Here is a 17,714-nt window from a genome sequence, read left to right as displayed (position 1 = left end):
AATTTAGTAGGATTTTATTTTGTTTTGGACATTCAATATCAAGATGCTTTTATGGTTAATGCACTAGTTATATTTTTAAAATATGGTTATATTTTTAGACGAAGATTCATTTTGAACTTAATATAAAATAATCAATGAAGATAAAATTTATAATTTTGAGAAGAAAACAATTGGCTTGTTTTCTCATTTTATCACGCCGTTTAAAAATCCGGTGAAAATTAATGAGTTGGAAACCGAATAGTGGCATTGCCATAATGAACCGGATGGTGACACGTCAATAATTTTTGACGGTGTTTGGATTTAAGAAAAATTGATGGTTTGGTGTATGAAAATGACGATTTTTTAAACGGCGTGATTTGGCAGTTCTTCAAACATTGAGCTTATAGCAAACAAGTGTAAGATTAGATTAAGTCCCAGTAAAATGCAAGAATACAGGATGTAAGAAACTGGCATCATATTACATACCGTTTTTGGTGATCATACTCGGCAATGTTCTTCCATGATATATCAGTGTTAGGAGAATTTATATGTGGTTCATTAAGTCCGTATATTTGTACTCCCGTAGACTCCAGAGAAGCAACTGTTTTGTCTCTAGAGGGCACCCGTGCAGTATTTTTGTTAACTTTCCATTCACTTGATTCAAAGTTACAGCGAAATCAAAATATAGACTTTTACATCCAGTAGACTACCAACTTCAACTGTACTCCTAGCTTAACTAAAGTTACAGCCCTTGATTTTAGTTCCACTTTGACTACTTACTCCCTAAAATCTGAAACTGATATAACTTTAAAAAAAAGATCTTTCTTATCGTTCTATTACATTGCATTGTAGAATCATCAAGGAAAAGTGTTGTTCTTTAACAATTTTCACCCGGATTTCTTCCGGGGGCTCTCAATTGTCGACCAGCCAATTTTAAAACAGACACCAGAGCATTAAGTTCTGTGGCGCTCAAGCTCCCACCCTTCATAAATCTAATTTCCTGAAACAAGTTGAATGTGCTTAGGAGAAACTTATTTATTTATTCAAGTATCACAGAGTAACTGACGAATTGATTTCAAAAAAATGTACTAACTGCTTTATCTGTGGCAAAGCGTGAATAGAACAAGAGAATTTGAATGCATAAATCTCCTTCAGCTGACTCCACTTCATCCAGATCGGTTTCTTCAAGCTTTTCTGGATAACCAAGTGTTAGTTGCCAGGCAAGTACTCTGAAAACGCACGACAAAACTCCATTATTAGCTGAGAACTAAGAAATACTAAACTTTTTTTTTAAAAAAAGATAATAAGTGACAAGTTGGTATGAGTAGACCTGCCACAAGCACGTAACAGCATACCAGAACCACCAGAACCATGATACACTTGCGATCCAAGATTTACAACCAGGTCGGCAATCAAATGAGAAACATCACATGCAGGAGGAATTTGAATTTTGATAATGACCTATTACATAACACAACCCTATTCTGTTAGAAAATTATTGAGCAAACATAATACATTATTTATAAGGAAAAAGGAGAACCTTTTGGTCTTTGACAGCAACAATGAACTCAGGGTAAGCACCACTTTTCAGTCCTTCGAGTTTGAAGGAGTCTTCAATTCGATTTCTTTCTTGCTTAGCAATATCCAGTAGGTGTTTGTAAAGCGTAGGAGAATGAGAATCAGCCTCCTGCAGAAAGGCTCTGAGCTTTTAACACTATGTGTAACTATATGTAATGAGGAACTATGAAATTGAAAGCAAAAAAAGAAAAACCTCAGCATAAGCAACTTGAAGCATGCCGAACAAACCAGCAACAGCTGCTGGAAATATTGTGGAGGAGAAGCGGTAAGGCCCATGATCACTACCAGCAATAGCAGTAGTAGCGGGCAGTCCCTCAGTTTCTGCATTGCGATCATATAATTAATTAATCCACAAATTAAGGGGCGGGGGAGAAAACATAAAAAGAGGGAGAGAAGCATACGGTGAGGAAGATGGCGAAGGAGGAGCAGAGAGCGGTCGTGGGAGAAGCTGAGGTTTTTGGAAACTCTGGCACTTGGTCGTGCTGTTCGCAGTACTCGCCCCAAACATGTCATTTTTTCTATTCTTTGATTTTTAACTGGCAGTGTCCGTCCTGCGTCTTCTACTTTAGTGGAATTTGCTGGGTTGGTCTCTTCTTCTTTGTATTTATAGAAAAACAACCACTAAACTTGTAGAGGAAGTACAGAATCTTACTTATCACTTAAACTTGGAGAGCAGGATCTGTACTTGTTGTACAAGTTTTATAATTTATAATTTATAATAATTATATATTTAAAGTATAAGAGAAATACATAATCTTCAATAAAATAATTTAAAAAGCATATTAATAAATTTTTGTTACAAAATAATAATTAATACCTAAAGATTTAATTTGTACTTTTATAGAATTTTATAATACTTAATAATTATAATTCGTTACAATATTTTTTATAATGAAATAATATAATTAATTATCTAGGATGAAAATAAATTTATTAATTAAAAACCATTAACTTTTTAATAATTTTTTTTAACTTACACTCCATACTATAAATATACCATAAAGCCCTAAACCCTTAAGCCTAAACACTGAATTTTAAACCCTAAACTCTACATTCTAAATCCTAAACTCCAAACTCTAAACTTTAAATCCTAAATTATAAACCATAAACCCTAAGTAATAATTAATAAAAAAATAAATCAGAATGCATATTAGAATGCAATATATAAATTAATATTATATTATATAAATTTTGATCAACAAATTTATAATCTAATTACATGATTACATCGAAGAAATTATATTCTACTTTTAAAATAAAACAAAACTACAATTCTAAGCTATTCGAGCATTTTTAATTGATCTTTGATGATATATTTATATTACGGAATGTATGTTTAAAATAAAAAAATTACAAATATTAAAAAATAATACTAAAATAAATGTTTAAAAGAATAAGAATTTACATTGTTTTTTTTCAAAGTAAAAATAAACTGTGAATAATTTCATTACTTTTTTATAAAACAAAATGAACTAAAGGCATATAACCTATGTTTACAGCAGCTGAAAGGTTAGATGATATGTTTACAGAAACTCCACAGCAGCGGAGGCTGAGTGTAAAGACTAAGAACATCAAAGGAGTTAGAAAAAAGTAAACTAATGAACAAACTCCAACACCAAACCACAAGATGATCTGGTTCAGTAAAAGAAACCAACATATACTTATCCTTTCATTTTTTTGTTACCTAATCTTAACATAAATCTAGCTGACCTCTATCAGTGCGTTGATTAAAACTTTGTCTTCTTTGGTCTGCAATGCTAACCAGAGCCTTTCTCCGATTCATACCACTCTCAATATATTCCGATAGTGGTGGAAGACTCCCTCCTTCTCCATCTTTTTCTGTTTGTCCTCGAATTATCTGTCACACCCATCAACAATGCTTTGTAAACAAAACAGCTTTTGCAAATCTATAAAAAATTCAAGAGACTATTATTACCTTTGATGCCCATGACCGTTCAGCTTGTTGACACACGTCCCTGATATCCCTTCCTGACATTCTGAGGCAACAAAAACAAACATCTAACTGCATCACATTAAAAGGAAAATACACATACTAAATATGAAAAAATATCAACATGAACAGATTATTCTTCACATTAATTAAGCTACAATCATTCAGTTTGAAATCTGAGAAAGAAACAGTAAATTAGTGAAATTGTATTCCATCTCCACTTTCAAAACCATGTTCATAGTATTTTAGCAATATTAGTAACTCCAATACCCGGAGAGTAATTGATTACACAGAGCAGAAATTGATTTGTCAAACTTACTCGTCTGTGATTTTGGCAAATTCCTCCATGTCAGATTTCTTTAGATGCTTTGCATACTGTGCAATTATTTCTTGGCGGGTCTGTTCGTCTGGTAGACCAAAGGTAATCATGGAATCAAACCGGCTAGTGACACAGATTAGACACGAGTTAAAAAAATGATAAGCAGCTCAGGGTATTATGATCATCATAGAAAAGAATTTGCCCCAATTTACCTGATCAAGGCAGGATCGAGATCCTGTTTTCTATTAGTTGCAGCAATCACAACCACTTTTTTGTCTTGTTCAAAACCATCAATCTGTATACGTCATCAAACACACCATACAAAAATTTTATCCCCTGCTATTTTATAATACATGAAAAACAAGCTAGCAAATAATATCTGAATGCTACTCAAACAAAATATAATGTGTAAAAAAGTGAAGTTTTCAATGTTGTGTAAAAGAAAAGTTCCAAGAGCTCCATGGAACCAATATTGGAAGGGGAACTCAGTGGATAGTTGAATAACTAACTAGTAGCTACCAAGGCTTGTCGCAGAGGCTTCCAAATGCTTACAACCAGAAAAACATATAGATAGTTGTTCTAATTATAGGACAGAAAGTCTTTCCCCCAAGTTTGACAGACTAGCATTGCAAACTTACAGAAAAATGGTCAAATAAAGCTTGTAGCCTGTGGGAGTAGACATTCATCTTTACCTGTCGCAGTAAAACTGACAAAATTCTACGACTAGCCTCGTGAATATCAGTATCACGAGCAACAGCGAAAGAATCAACCTGTTATAACACAAAAATAAGAATGGGGTGAAGAGAAAATTGTTGAATTAGTTGTCTCACTTGTACAGCAACAGAGGCCATAAACATGAGATAAAAAAACTAAGGCAGAAACTATTGAGTGAGCATTACGGGTTCCTGTTACCTCGTCTAGAAAGATGATAGCACCATCAGGGATCTCATTAGCAAGAGAAAAAACTTTTCCTAACAATTTTTCACTTTCCCCATAGTATTTAGACATGACCACCTCCAATGGCACATGTAGCAATGGTACACCCTGCAAAGGAACAAGTTGCATACCCTATTTATTTGGTATTGACTTGTGCAAAAACTAATTAAGAGTTGAACTTCTACGAGTACGAAGCAAATTAAAGTGCTATTCTATATCTCAATCCTCAAGCTGCATCAGAAAAAGACATGTTTCCTCAAGCATTCAACAGCATAAACGCCTAAATGAGGAAGTTTTTACAGAAATACAATAATCCTTGTTTTATCAAATTTAAAGAGCGACAAAGAGGCATACCGATCCAAGGGAAACACTTCACATAGTAAATGATTTACAGTGACAAACCTCAAAAGAAGGTGATGATACTTGAAATTTTACTATGACGATATCTTAACAAAAATAATTTCTTAAGAAATTGGACAAAACAATGCAAGTGGAGGATTACCGCTTGAGTAGCAATAACACGAGCGCAAGATGTTTTCCCCGTGCCTGAAATTTGATCACAATTAGTAGGTAAGTTAACACCAACTGAGCACAATTCTAAGTATACTATTGAATAATAAATAGACAATATTTAGATTTGAGGAACTTTAGAGCATAAGATCATTATTTCCATCATTTCCTTTCTCAATCTCATTAAATTCTCACGGTCTACCGAAATTGATTTGGCAGGCCAGAATATGTTGATTTTACAGACAAATAATCGCATAAAAATGCAGTTTCAGCAATATTGTTTCTTAAGATCTAGGGTTAGAAGACAAACCTGGTGGACCTTCAAAAAGCACAGCTCGAGGTCTATTCGACTCAAACTTTCGCCTAGTTCCACGAGCAATATCGTCATATACTTCAGGACTATGAAGTGCCAACAAGATTGTATCTTCTATTTCTCTAGAAAACAGCCCATTAAGAAGAAGAATCAATAAGCACTTTCATGCATGTGAATAAATGAAAGATACTTAACCCCTTAGAAAGAAAAATACAGCACACGCTTGTTAGTTCGTCGTTATACTAGCTACTAGTGTGAATCTTCTACAGACGTCACACAAATAGATGATCAAAATTATGCATGAGAGTTCTATCTCAATGAAAAAATCAACCAACTACAAGGGCCGAACACAGTAATGAGACACACAGAAATAATTAAATGAAGAAACATTATACAACTGAAATAAAATATTTCCACAAATTTACATAATTCCAATGCCATTTTAAGGGTTTTCTTTGTAAAAGCAAAGTGAATTGACTAGAATATACAGTAAGAGGTATAAAAGCTTGACACTTTTGAACATGACATAGAATAATGCTATTCATACAAGTACATTGATGTTCACTTGTTTGAGTTTAAAATGTTGACCTATAATATTTAAAGGTTTATTTTGGCAGCTCTTTAGACATTGAGCTTAAACCAAACAAGTGTAAGATTAGATTAAATCTGAGTAAAATGCAAGAATAAAGGATGTAAGAAACTAGAATCATATTCCATACCGTTTTTGGTGATCATATCCAGCAATGTTCTCCCACGATATATCAGTGTTGGGAGAATTTATGCGTGGTTCATTAAGTCCATATATTTGTACTCCCATAGACTCCAGAGAAGCAACTGTTTTGTCTCTAGAGGGCATCCGTGCAGCATTTTCACCCGGATTTCTTCCAGGTGTTTTCAATTTCCCACCAGCTAATTGTAAAACAGATACCAGAGCATCACGTTCTGTGGTGCTCAAGCTCCCACCCTTTATAAATTCAATTTCCTGAAATAAGTTGAATGAAGCTTAGGACTTGGGAGAAGCTTGTTTATTCTAGTATAACACACAAACTGATTTCAAGAAATGTACTAACTGCTTTATCTGTGGTAATGAGTGAACGGAAGAAGAGAATGCATAAATCTGCTTCAGCTGTTTTCGTATCTGCGGACTGCACTTCATCCAGATTGGTTTCATTAAGCTTTTCTGGAGAACCAAGTGTTAGTTGCCAGGCAACTGCACTGAAAATGCATGATAAAACTCCATTATTAGCCGAGGACTAAATACTAAAGAAGTTGAAATGAGATAGTAAGTGAGAGGTTGGCATGAGTAAACCTGTCCCAAGCACGTAGCAGCATATGAGAACCACCGGAACGATCATCCACTTTCAATCCAAGATTTGAAACCAGGTTGGCAATCAACTGAGGAACGTCACATGCGGGAGGAATTTGAAATTTGATAGTGACCTATGGCATAACACAATCCTATTCTATTAGAAAATGATGGAGCAACATAAGATTATAGAATAGTGTAGTTAAAAGGAGAGGAAAAGAGAGAACCTTTTGGCCTTTGACAGCAACAATAAACTTGGGGTAAGCACCAGTTTTGAGTCCTTTGAGTTTGAGGGAGTCTTCAATCCGATGCCTTTCTTGCTTAGCAATATCCTCTAGGTGTTTGTAAAGTGAAGCAGAATGAGAATCAGCCTCCTGCAGAAAGGCTCTGAGCTTTTAACACTATGTGTAAACTATATGTAGTGAGGAAGTATGAAATTGAAAGCAAAAAAAAAGAAAAACCTCAGCATAAGCAACTTGAAGCATGCCGAATCCAAACAGACCAGCAAGAGCAGCTGGAAATATTGCGGAGGAGGAGCGGTAGGGCCCATGATCAGTACCGGCAGTAGCAGTGGTAGCCGGCAGTCCCTCAGTGCCTGCATTGCGATCACATAATTAATTAGCTGAATTAAATTTAGAAAACATAAAAGAGGGAGAGAAGCATACGGTGAGGAAGACGGCGAAGAGAGCGGTGATGGTGGGAATTGAGTGTTTTGGCAACTCCGGCACTTGGCCGTACGGTTCGCAATACTCGCCCCAGAGTCGCCATAGCCTTCCTTTTTCTTTTCTTTGACTTGCACACAGAGTTGATTTTTGGCGTCGGCTCTTGACCGCTGTTGTTAGGTACGCGCTTCAATTTTTGCGTGAGTAAACTGATATACGTCTTCTACTTTTCTGGAATTTGCTGGATAGTTTACTTCTGAATTCTCATTAATCATCGTATGAGAAAATATTTATTTTGCTACGCGTATGGGTAAAAATATTACTAATTTTCTTTATTTCAGTCACAACATGTTTTGGGTCAAATTACAACTTTACATTTGAAAACAAAAACTAAAACAGAAATATCTGACTGCATACATTGTGCAATTTCCTTCTACTTTCAGGTTTCAATATTGAATATTTGATTCAATTCTACCATACTTTATACATTTAAAAAAACAAATTTATTTCATAATTCATCAACAATAATTCTAACAAAATCTTAAAAAATAGGTAGCAAATAAATTTCTAAATAATTAAATCTTTTACTATGATTTAACACATCGAGAACTAAATCTCTCTTCTGTCAATTACAAATGAAGTGATCCTATTACTACTGCTGGCTGCTGCTGTTTACAAACATGAAAATGCATAACTAAATACATAAATATGTAAGTAGAGAGTTTAATTTTTTTAGTAGACCTTTTTAGTAAAGAGGTTGCGTAAATTGAAAAGAGTACCACCACCACCACCACCAGTAGAGGTGGTGGTTCTAGCTTCGCCTGAACTACTACTAATATTTCTACAGCTCAAATTCTGCCTGTATCCCATACACATGGGAGCATTCAAGTTCACTACTTTGGCTTTTCTACTACTCTCGCTGCTCATTGTTGTTTTACTGCTCCCACCGCGATCTTTGTTACCCGTCATCTTTTCACCACGCCTCACCTGCCAGACGGGACTGCTCCGGCCCAAATGAACGCCAGCCCGACCCGGACTGCCGGGCCACTTTCTGGACTTGGATTCTCCGGCTGAATTACTCCGTGAGCAAGGAGCGCTGCTCACCTTACGGGTGGTTCCGGGGGGAATCATTCTGGGTCGGCTTCCACTGTTACCTGCGGATCTACTGCGTGAAAAAGGCCATAGATTGATGTTCAATTCAGCAGAAGATGAGCTCTTTTTCTCTCTCCTCTTTTCTTTTTGCGGGATACTAATACTATGTTGTTGTGGGATGTCTGGTGTTGCAACAGAAGTAGGTTTCTTGTCGGCTTTTCTGAACAAATCTAATTTCCATCTTTTGGAAGAGGTTAAAGAGGTGGTGGCAGTCGAGTCTGATGGTATGGAGTTGCTTATTTGGGGTTGAGTGTGCCGATTTTGGAGGAGGTGGAGAGGGAGAAGTACGCCGTCAAGAAAGAGTTGGTCGGCGGGGAGGAGATTGGGGTCCGGGGAAGAGGGTTTACGGTCGAGCATCCAGAATTGGAACTCAGGGGAGTTGGAAGCAGCGCTGCCGCTGGGTGGAGGAGATGTTGGGGTAGCCATCAATTTTTGAATGTTTGGAATGAACAGAAATGAAGCTGTGGACTATTATAATTGTTTTATGTGGACTGTACACTAATAAGAGAGGAAATGAAAAGAAAAAAAGATTAGAATAAAAGTAAGTTGATTATGCATGCAAAGCGCCAAACAAACATGTATTGTGTAAACATGAAATAATGGTAAATTAGGGAAGTGATGTTCAATTATTACCAAACTCTCATGTTCAAGTAAGTGTACATTTCAACTAAACTACATATGCCAACTCCATACTCGAATGTGAAGGGAACATGAGAATGTGTTGAAGCTTTTGGAGCTATTTTGATGTCATTTAGGCCTAATACTTTCAAAGTGGGGTTGACTCAAACTCAACAAAGTGATGTCAAGTCATGGAAGGCAGGTGGATGTGAGGGATAACTACCAAGCAAATGCCTTTTATATTATTAAGTCGCATGGATGGAATTAAAATATTAAACAAATAGTAGTAAGTTTTATGATTACAGATGTGCTAAATGTCAAAGGGTGCTGATATTTTAAGCTTTTGGAAAGAAACAACAAACAAGAATGAATAGTTGTTGATTTTTGTCAACATTGTAGATGCATCAGCAAGTGAAAGGGGTAAATACATACTCAACTCAACAGACAGATATATTGATGGCTAAGTGGTTGGCCATGAATAATTCAAGATAACAAATGGTCCACCCAACCAAAATCATCAACTGTGCACGCCTAAAATAATTTCTTTTTTGCTTTCTCAATATGATAAATATGGTTGATTAACAGTAGTTTACTCATACTGTAGTCTTAAATGGCACGCTGACATCAGAGATTCAACAGAGTTCCTTTTGCCCAGCAGACTGTCAAGCACCATCATATATCTATCATTATAATCACATACTACAGATATGCATAACACATGGAACATCATAAGCACAGCAGCAACTCAACTTTAAACTAAAATTGGGATTCTTTTTCATATTCATAGAGCAGCACAGCATCAAAAAACAATATTCTCTCCCTAAAGCATGCCATTTATGACCAACACTCTGCATAATTTCCCAGAAATTGCACTCCCTTAATTATGATGGAGTGCCATTCTTGTCTGTCCATAGTCAACAGTAAATAAGCATGGTAACTTTGATTACATAAAAAGTTCGCATCGAAACTACAATTTTGCATCTATCACAGCATTTTCATCATTCACTCTAAGCACCAACTCCCAATTCCAACAGTAAGGTGTGACTAACAGCATCAGATCCTGGCCCTTTAAATTGGATGGGACCTGCCATTCAATCAATATATCAATGTTGTCAACTTCCAAACTCATTCATCTATCTTTACAATCTTAAACTCCATATACAACTACGAGATCAATTTTATCTTACCAGGACTAACGTATCGATTCTTCACTGCCCACTCATCTCGCAACGATGCAAACTTTTTGAATGGTGCACCTGATTTCACATTTTTGGCACGTTATTATTACATGGAACAGAAAATATAGAAATGCAGCAAAACAAACTCCGTTGCAGAAATTTCAACCACAACAAATTCTTACCATCAAGCTCCACCATTGCCTTCTTGATCACAGGCTTTGATTTGCCTGCAAAATTAAACAATATATATAAATTTGCCTCAGATAGTCAAATGAATTGGAAAATCAACACCTCCAAAATATAATAACAAATTGAAGCAGCTTAAATAAATAGATTTTTGGGGACCTTCTTTGAGTCTCAGATTCTAACTTGTAAATATTTAACCCCCAATGCTACTTGCAAATGAAACAACAGTTTACTAATACAAGTTAGACTTCAATAGGTATTGATAACTTGTAAATATTTAACCCCTAACAGACGTTATCACTACGTTATGAGGTATTATCAACAAGACTATCTACAAAAGACTGCCTAGCATAGATTATATGTTCCAAACATGGGCATAAACAAATTCTTCAATTCAGAAGAGGGGCAGTTTATCCTTCTACAAGTAAGCTAAAACAGAAAGGATAGACTGGCAATAAAGAAAAAGCATACCGTGCCTCCTCTCCACGTCCATTAGAGAAGTCAACGCAGTGCCACCAACTGTCCACTCTGCCACGGGAGCACACAAATTGCCAACCTGAATATGCAAAGATGTCAGATTTAAACATTATTTCAGCGCTTAAACAATCAAAGTTGGAGCTTGATGACCTATATTAAGTTAGATAAAAGACAGACAACAAAGATGTAAGCAACCCATGTATGAAATGCGATAGCCAAAAGTTGCTCACAGATGATATAAGCCCGGTTTTCCCACTCTGAAGGAGAACTCCAGCTGCGTAACCCAAAGCATAGCAGTATGTAGAATCAAAGTTTGTTGGCAAACCACATCTTCCTTCATAACTGAGAAATGGAAATAAAATATCAGGTAACCCCCTTGTAGCAAATCATGCATTAATTTACCAAATATAATGCAAAGAAACGTGTAGACAAATGAAAATATGAAGGTGTTCTTCCTAATGCACGTATCACCATACACTAAAAAATTCTTACACCCATGATATCTGAACATGAATAAAAAATTATGTATTATACTTATTTGAAGGTGATAATTACCCGAAGAAGTGGGACTGTCCTTTAAATTGACCCTTATATGTGCCTTGCTGCTTTCTTTTCTCCAATTCAGTTTCCACCATTTGAATTAGCATTTTCTCCGTCTCTATTTTGGCAACCTAAATGTAAAGCAAAGATATAATAAACAAAAGGCACACAAAAAATCCAGTAGTGGAAACAACAGCAGCAAAATTAAATCATAGGTACCTGGACATTTCCATGTGGATCTCTTTCCAACATCAACTGTTCCTGAATCACTTGCGGTAAAAATTCAAAAAGCTGCAGGGACTGGCTTGTCAATTTCTTTTTCCATATCCCACCTTCGTCTACAGCCTCGTGGGCCAAAATATCATTCAATTCTGCAATAAGATTCTGCACCTGCATGGTATAACAAAAAGAATTGTCTCATTATATAAAGAGTATAACCAAATGATCCAAAAATATATTACATGAACATGACCATTATACATGAATGATATAAATATGTGTCTGACATGCCTAGCTAATGGATATGCTTATTAAAAATAGATACCTCTGGAATGAAATCAATTAAACCTTCGGGAATAAGAATAACACCATAGTTATAACCCAGATCATCACGTTTACAGATTACATCAACAATGTAGTCAGTAACATTTTTCAGTTCCAGCTTCTTAGCAGCAACCTACAAAGAGATAAGAGTTATAACAGCAGCGGAAATGAAACAGAACTTTTATTTTTTTTATGATAAGCAACGGAAAGATTCCCCACAAAATAATGTAATAGATGAATATCCTCTAAAACAAACTCAATGCTGGGTGTTAGAGCACCCAAATAAGTTTCCTAACTCGTAAGCAATAAACTGAGCAGAAGAAAATCAATGCCAATCTCAACAGTCAACTACAAAGATAGCAAGTTTAATGAAAGAAACTGGACTAGTAAACTAAGAAATCAAAATCCACAATCACATAACAAAGACAAAGAATGATCACATAGTCAGTGGTGCATATCCCTAATCTTAATTGTTGGCTGACATGGCATATAATTCCCAAAAGGACACATAAATGTTGATAACAGTTAAATAAACAGAACCAACCAATAACTTGAAATTCATGGAAGTAAGGAAGTACCTCTTCTCCAATAATTGTAATGTTTGGATGAGTTTGCAAAGCACATTCTAAGGTAATATGTGAAGCTGCACGCCCCATAAGCCGTACAACTGCAATCACATACGTTTAAGCAAATGTTCATTACATGCATATATTTAACTGTGTATGTGTTAAAAATGATGAGTGTCGGAGAGAAACTTGATAACAAAATTTCAAACATAAAACGGCTACATTTCTTTACAGAACTGTGATGTACAAAAATTATTACAATATTAAAGAAGCTAATTAACATTAGCTTGTTTCAAATTCATCTAATATCTCATTCAACATATGCAAGGTAAAGAGGGAGCTTTGCGCCATCAGTAAGTCCCTTTCCTCCCAAAAAAGATTCAATATGATTACTGCAAATTACTTTCAGTGTGCCAACTCTGCAGGAGCATCAAGCCACAGTCTTTGTTGACCAGTGATTTGTTAGCGACTTTTGGAAGACTAGTTAGCTAAAAAAAACTTACAGTGATAATATTTTCCAGTTGATCGAGCATCAATCATGACATTTCCAATCATTTCTGAATAAATCTGCGCATGCACCAAACATATCAACTATTATAGTTATTTTCACCACCTAGATGTAGTAAATTAAAATAAAAGTGATGACTATCTTTGTATTGGGAAGTTGCTATAACCTAATCATAGATATACAAATCACAATGTAGTTAAAGATCAAAAACACAGACAATATACTATAAATGCAAATGGTATCACTTATCAGATTAGATTCACAAGGATTCGCAACAGAATGACACGAGGATTAAAAGTTAAACACTCAATACAAGGATTGGTAAAAGGTAGAATTTCAATAATCATAGGATAATTATAATATCGAATAAGACAAGAAGTGTTAGTATAAGTGGTAAAGTTGGGGATTCTGAGTGTAGTTCAAGAAAACATGCAAAATAATGCCCAAATTGATCCAAGGAAATCAATTAAAGACGGCACATTTTCTGGCACGGGAGAGAAGAAAATCTATTCCCGTACCAAAATAGAGTAAAAGTCGTATTTAAATAGATAAACTTGACGAATAATCATAGGATAATTATTGATTTGAAATTCAAAAGAGAAAAGCATAGTTACATTCACCTTGCATGCGGTATCAAATCCAAAACTGGTTGGAACCTCTTTGCATTTCAGATCGCCATCAATCGTTTTTGGGCAGCCAATGACTCGGGTTTTCAAATTTTTACTCCTGATTGAACAATTTAATAAAATGGAAGTTGCATGTTAGGATCTTCATTTCAAGTGGACCAAGAAAAAACTTGTCCTATCAATAACACAAACAACGGTAACAATTTTTTGTTCTAATATCTAAAGATTATGACATGCCTGAAATTTTCAGCAAGAAGGCAAGCATTGGTGTTGGAGTCGTCCCCACCAATTACAATGAGGCCATCCAAATCAAGCTTAATTGCTGTCTCTTCAGCTTGTTTAAACTGCAATGTAATAAAGCTGTTAAATCTCAACAGGACTTATTTACTAGTAAAGAAAGATGTATGATGAGGGGAGTAAAGAAAGAGTCCCTCCCACCTGCTCGGGTGTTTCAATTTTGTCCCTCCCACTGCAGATCATATCAAAACCACCCTGAAAAGAAGAATAAATATTTAAAATGGACGGTAACTCAAGAAGTAGATAATAGAATTGAATGACCGTCGCCTAGTAGTTAAAGATTCAAAATTAATTCAGTACAAAGCTCAATGGCATGCATAGATCGAGAGAAAAGTGGAGAAGTAGGGGGAAATGTACCTGATTCCTATAGGGAAGAATGTAATCAGCAGTTAATTCAACGTATTTGCACTTCATGATCCCGGCAGGACCGCCTCTAAAGCCATACAAAATGCTTCCCTTTGCGTGATCCTGCAAGTAATCTATCACCAGCAGCAATAACAAGAATCAAGATTAAATATTTACTGTATTGGAATACTACTTAAAGCAAAAAAGAGAATGAGATCCAGATAGTACCGAAGATTCCAGAGATAACATTGTGACCGCCGGGAGCTTGACCACCAGACAAAACCACACCAATCTTAAGCTTGGGAGTTGAATCGGCTGAATCTGCTGAATCAGGGACCAACATTGCCGATGGCTGTCCAAACAAATTGGGAAATAGTTTTGCGATCTCATCTGCACGCACCCACCATTCCATTACATAAAAATCAAATCTATCATTGTTATACAAACAAAATCTCAAAATCTACCACTAACAGTTTGAAAAAAGGAAAGACCTGGATTGCCGGCGGCAGAACTAGGAGGGCCTTGGACAATTTTGAAAGGGTGTTTGAGGACAGAGGGAAGAGGAAGCGCATGCTCAATACGGCTGGCCTGGACTTCACTGTAGACTGATGCTGCGCGTCCGCTAGCCGGAGATGCCATTGAGGTGGTTGAGATGCTACCTAACACTCTCACTTTACTACTGCTTTGTTTTTTAGGTTGTCTTTGCACGTTTTGGTTTGAGTAACTCTAATATATAATTGCCGTCGAAAATAAAAATAAATAGATAATTGTTGTAGGAAATAATATATCGTTGAGAGGGGTAAAATAGTCTTTTAAAAAGAAGAGGCTCCCCGGCGGTGAACTGGAAGGTGGGGTTAGCATCTGGAGTGGTATATTCCGATTACAAATATATATATTCAAATGCCCCAATTCAGATGAATCTTTTGCTACACCCAAAAATGTAAATCAAATAGTATTATGTAGCTACCATTGTACAAAGAGAAAATTCAAGTTTGTACATCCCATGGTTATCGTTTACCTCCGATTGAACAATATGTTCATGTCTTAATAAAGCTTTGCACCCAGAAGATTGTTATCGTGTTTAAGCAGAAATTACCATTTTCAACTGGAGAAACATCAAAGTATCAAATTCTATTAAACCAAGTTACACTAATACATCTGATAAGTCTCTTATTTCTGTGAGAGGGCAGATCATGCCTCTATCTAAGAGGCCTCCCCCATTCAAGTATTATTGTTTCATTCTATAATCCAATACTTATACAACACAGGGCAACTTCTTTACAATGAAGAAAGGAAAAGATGAGAAGCCTTCTAGCTTGTTAAGTTGGTCAACAGTGGGCTGCCTTCCTTGAGGAGAACAAATATGCTGCCTGCGTCGCCCCTTGAGATTCTCAGATCGTCATCCAGATATGTAGTCAGCAACCATGACTGAGCCTTGCTGTTTGTGATTGGAAATTTTATTGGTGGCTGGCTGGAAATGGTCCTCGCCACCGAAGATGCGGTGTCCTGAACAGAGCTCATTATGCCTTTAAAAGGCGTGAGGTCAATCTTTTGTCCCAGGAATTCCACATTTTCCGGTAATACAACGGAATCTGTCAGCTGAGGGGTTCCAATGATGCCTTCTTCGAACTTGATCTAAACAAATAACAAACACAAGTCCATTTAAAAATCATCCATCTATCAACAAACTTGATTTAAATAAAAGATTTAGACAACAGCTAATTACCTGGACTCTCTTGGGGCTTCGAACATCAAATTTAGCATTGGTGCTGATAGAAGTAGTAGCTAATGGCCCTGCGAACTGAACAGAGTTTTGGACAGTGAAATTCTCTGAATCAATCGTCTGTGATATTTCCTCTACTTTTACCAGTGGCAGTGTCCCCCTTGACAGCAATGGGAATAAACCAGAAAAGGAAGTGTACCTGCAGTACCATACCATCTTTAGACTCATAACCCCAATTCCTTTGGCTCAAAAACTTGAGAAATGCTTATGTATGTATTTGTATGCATGTGACTATGTATTAACAAATGTTTATTTAGGACAAAGAGCTGCTCAACTCGTTTATACTCATGAATTAAAGACTGGTTGCTAGCACATGTAATTTACATATCATGGTTAAGAGAAACATAGTGAATTTTATCATTAATCATCTGCATCATAATCTATTGAGTATCATACATTTTTGGAGTAATTTATATATACATATGGACTTGTTAACATCAAAAAGTTATCCAATTTGAAATCAAACAGTAAATCCCTAGCTAATGAGAGTTAATTCGTAATTAAAAGAAGAAGAAAACTTACGCGAGAATCCACTTGCCGTTGAGGAGAGGCAGGGCTTCAGTAGGGGCAGAGGTGGGGTTCTTGGCTTCGAGCTGAGTGATAAGCTCCACAATCTCAGCTCGAGTCTCACTGCTGGCCTTCAATCCCCGATCCGTGCCATAAAAGGAATCCATCAGCTGTTTTTTGAGATCATATATTTCCCCTTTTGGTTCCTCCTCGGCCGCAGCTAAGGCCACTGCTGGACCGCCGCCACCTTCATAATCTTGGCCCCATTCGTCATCGGCGTCCACAGCACGAAGAGAGAAGACAGGTCTGAGGCTGATGGTCCGGAGATTGATGGAAGTAGGGGTTTTGATGGAGAAAGGAGGGAGGGAGCAGGGTCTTGATCTTGAAGGAGGGAATTGTTGGGGAGGAGGTGTTGACAGAGTCTTGCATGGAAGTTGAGAGAGGCTCTCCATCTTCTTCTTCTTCAACAGATAATTTGGAATGGAAAAGAATCACAAGCTGTACTATATATACAGACAAACTCCGATGCAAAGACATAATAAATCGTAATCAGTGTAGAAAATTTGGTAAGGAAGAAGACTGTTTTATCCTCTTCCCTCAACAGGAAACCGGCAGTCTACGAAGGGTAGTATGGGGATTCGGCGGGCAAAGCAGGGTCTAGAAGCGCGACGCGTGGAGTAGCGAGAGAAGAAATGAAATGAAAGGTAGGAAATATTTGGGTGAATTATTGGAGATGGAGAGCATGGTATTTGTATGATTTATTTACAACTAAAAACTCCAATCACACAACTAAACGTCAAAGTCATGAGGTTTGAGCTTACTAGTTACTACCAA

At 36.5% G+C, this 17,714-nt stretch overlaps 5 protein-coding genes across 6 annotated transcripts; all 5 read right to left on the bottom strand.

Annotated features, from left to right (window-relative positions):
* Nucleotides 1-605: 605 nt before the first annotated feature.
* On the bottom strand, nt 606-2,853 carry LOC126655979 (uncharacterized). Its single transcript, XM_050350408.2, has 6 exons — nt 1,959-2,853; nt 1,751-1,878; nt 1,520-1,666; nt 1,310-1,440; nt 1,073-1,208; nt 606-979 (listed from the first exon to the last, which is right to left on the bottom strand). The coding sequence occupies exons 1-6, from the start codon at nt 2,068-2,070 to the stop codon at nt 857-859; spliced, it is 777 nt and encodes a 258-aa protein (XP_050206365.1). The 5' UTR covers nt 2,071-2,853; the 3' UTR covers nt 606-856.
* Nucleotides 2,854-2,979: 126 nt separating this feature from the next.
* On the bottom strand, nt 2,980-7,896 carry LOC126655933 (uncharacterized). Of its 2 annotated transcripts, none has more exons than XM_050350340.2 (14): nt 7,558-7,876; nt 7,354-7,487; nt 7,120-7,266; nt 6,896-7,026; nt 6,657-6,801; nt 6,306-6,568; nt 5,584-5,708; nt 5,266-5,309; nt 4,740-4,871; nt 4,520-4,597; nt 4,040-4,122; nt 3,828-3,950; nt 3,494-3,554; nt 2,980-3,415 (listed from the first exon to the last, which is right to left on the bottom strand). In XM_050350340.2, the coding sequence occupies exons 1-14, from the start codon at nt 7,658-7,660 to the stop codon at nt 3,248-3,250; spliced, it is 1,737 nt and encodes a 578-aa protein (XP_050206297.1). In that variant the 5' UTR covers nt 7,661-7,876; the 3' UTR covers nt 2,980-3,247. The 2 variants fall into 2 exon arrangements, 1 of the variants encoding a protein (XP_050206297.1); XR_008790362.1 differs by having other exon boundaries at nt 3,337-3,415; nt 3,828-3,915; nt 7,558-7,896.
* Nucleotides 7,897-8,107: 211 nt separating this feature from the next.
* LOC126655972 (uncharacterized) lies at nt 8,108-9,616 on the bottom strand. Its single transcript, XM_050350398.2, has 2 exons — nt 9,340-9,616; nt 8,108-9,204 (listed from the first exon to the last, which is right to left on the bottom strand). The coding sequence occupies exon 2, from the start codon at nt 9,130-9,132 to the stop codon at nt 8,287-8,289; it is 846 nt and encodes a 281-aa protein (XP_050206355.1). The 5' UTR covers nt 9,133-9,204; nt 9,340-9,616; the 3' UTR covers nt 8,108-8,286.
* Nucleotides 9,617-10,074: 458 nt separating this feature from the next.
* Nucleotides 10,075-15,325, bottom strand: LOC126655944 (pyrophosphate--fructose 6-phosphate 1-phosphotransferase subunit beta). The gene is made up of 16 exons (XM_050350360.2): nt 15,082-15,325; nt 14,819-14,980; nt 14,603-14,724; nt 14,387-14,440; nt 14,186-14,292; nt 13,943-14,048; nt 13,318-13,381; nt 12,827-12,915; nt 12,250-12,381; nt 11,925-12,095; nt 11,721-11,836; nt 11,396-11,507; nt 11,160-11,244; nt 10,685-10,729; nt 10,512-10,580; nt 10,075-10,408 (listed from the first exon to the last, which is right to left on the bottom strand). The coding sequence occupies exons 1-16, from the start codon at nt 15,227-15,229 to the stop codon at nt 10,332-10,334; spliced, it is 1,659 nt and encodes a 552-aa protein (XP_050206317.1). The 5' UTR covers nt 15,230-15,325; the 3' UTR covers nt 10,075-10,331.
* A 377-nt stretch (nt 15,326-15,702) lies between these two features.
* Nucleotides 15,703-17,370, bottom strand: LOC126655954 (plastid-lipid-associated protein, chloroplastic). The gene is made up of 3 exons (XM_050350372.2): nt 16,896-17,370; nt 16,317-16,512; nt 15,703-16,225 (listed from the first exon to the last, which is right to left on the bottom strand). Exons 1-3 carry the CDS (start codon nt 17,330-17,332, stop codon nt 15,902-15,904), a joined length of 957 nt encoding a protein of 318 aa, XP_050206329.1. The 5' UTR covers nt 17,333-17,370; the 3' UTR covers nt 15,703-15,901.
* Between the last annotated feature and the right edge of the window lie 344 nt (nt 17,371-17,714).

This window comes from Mercurialis annua, linkage group LG1-X (genome assembly GCF_937616625.2).
Source record: "Mercurialis annua linkage group LG1-X, ddMerAnnu1.2, whole genome shotgun sequence".
NCBI lineage: Eukaryota > Viridiplantae > Streptophyta > Magnoliopsida > Malpighiales > Euphorbiaceae > Mercurialis > Mercurialis annua.
The sequence above is the reverse complement of the archived record's forward strand: the minus strand, read 5'-3'. Positions and strand labels throughout refer to the sequence as shown.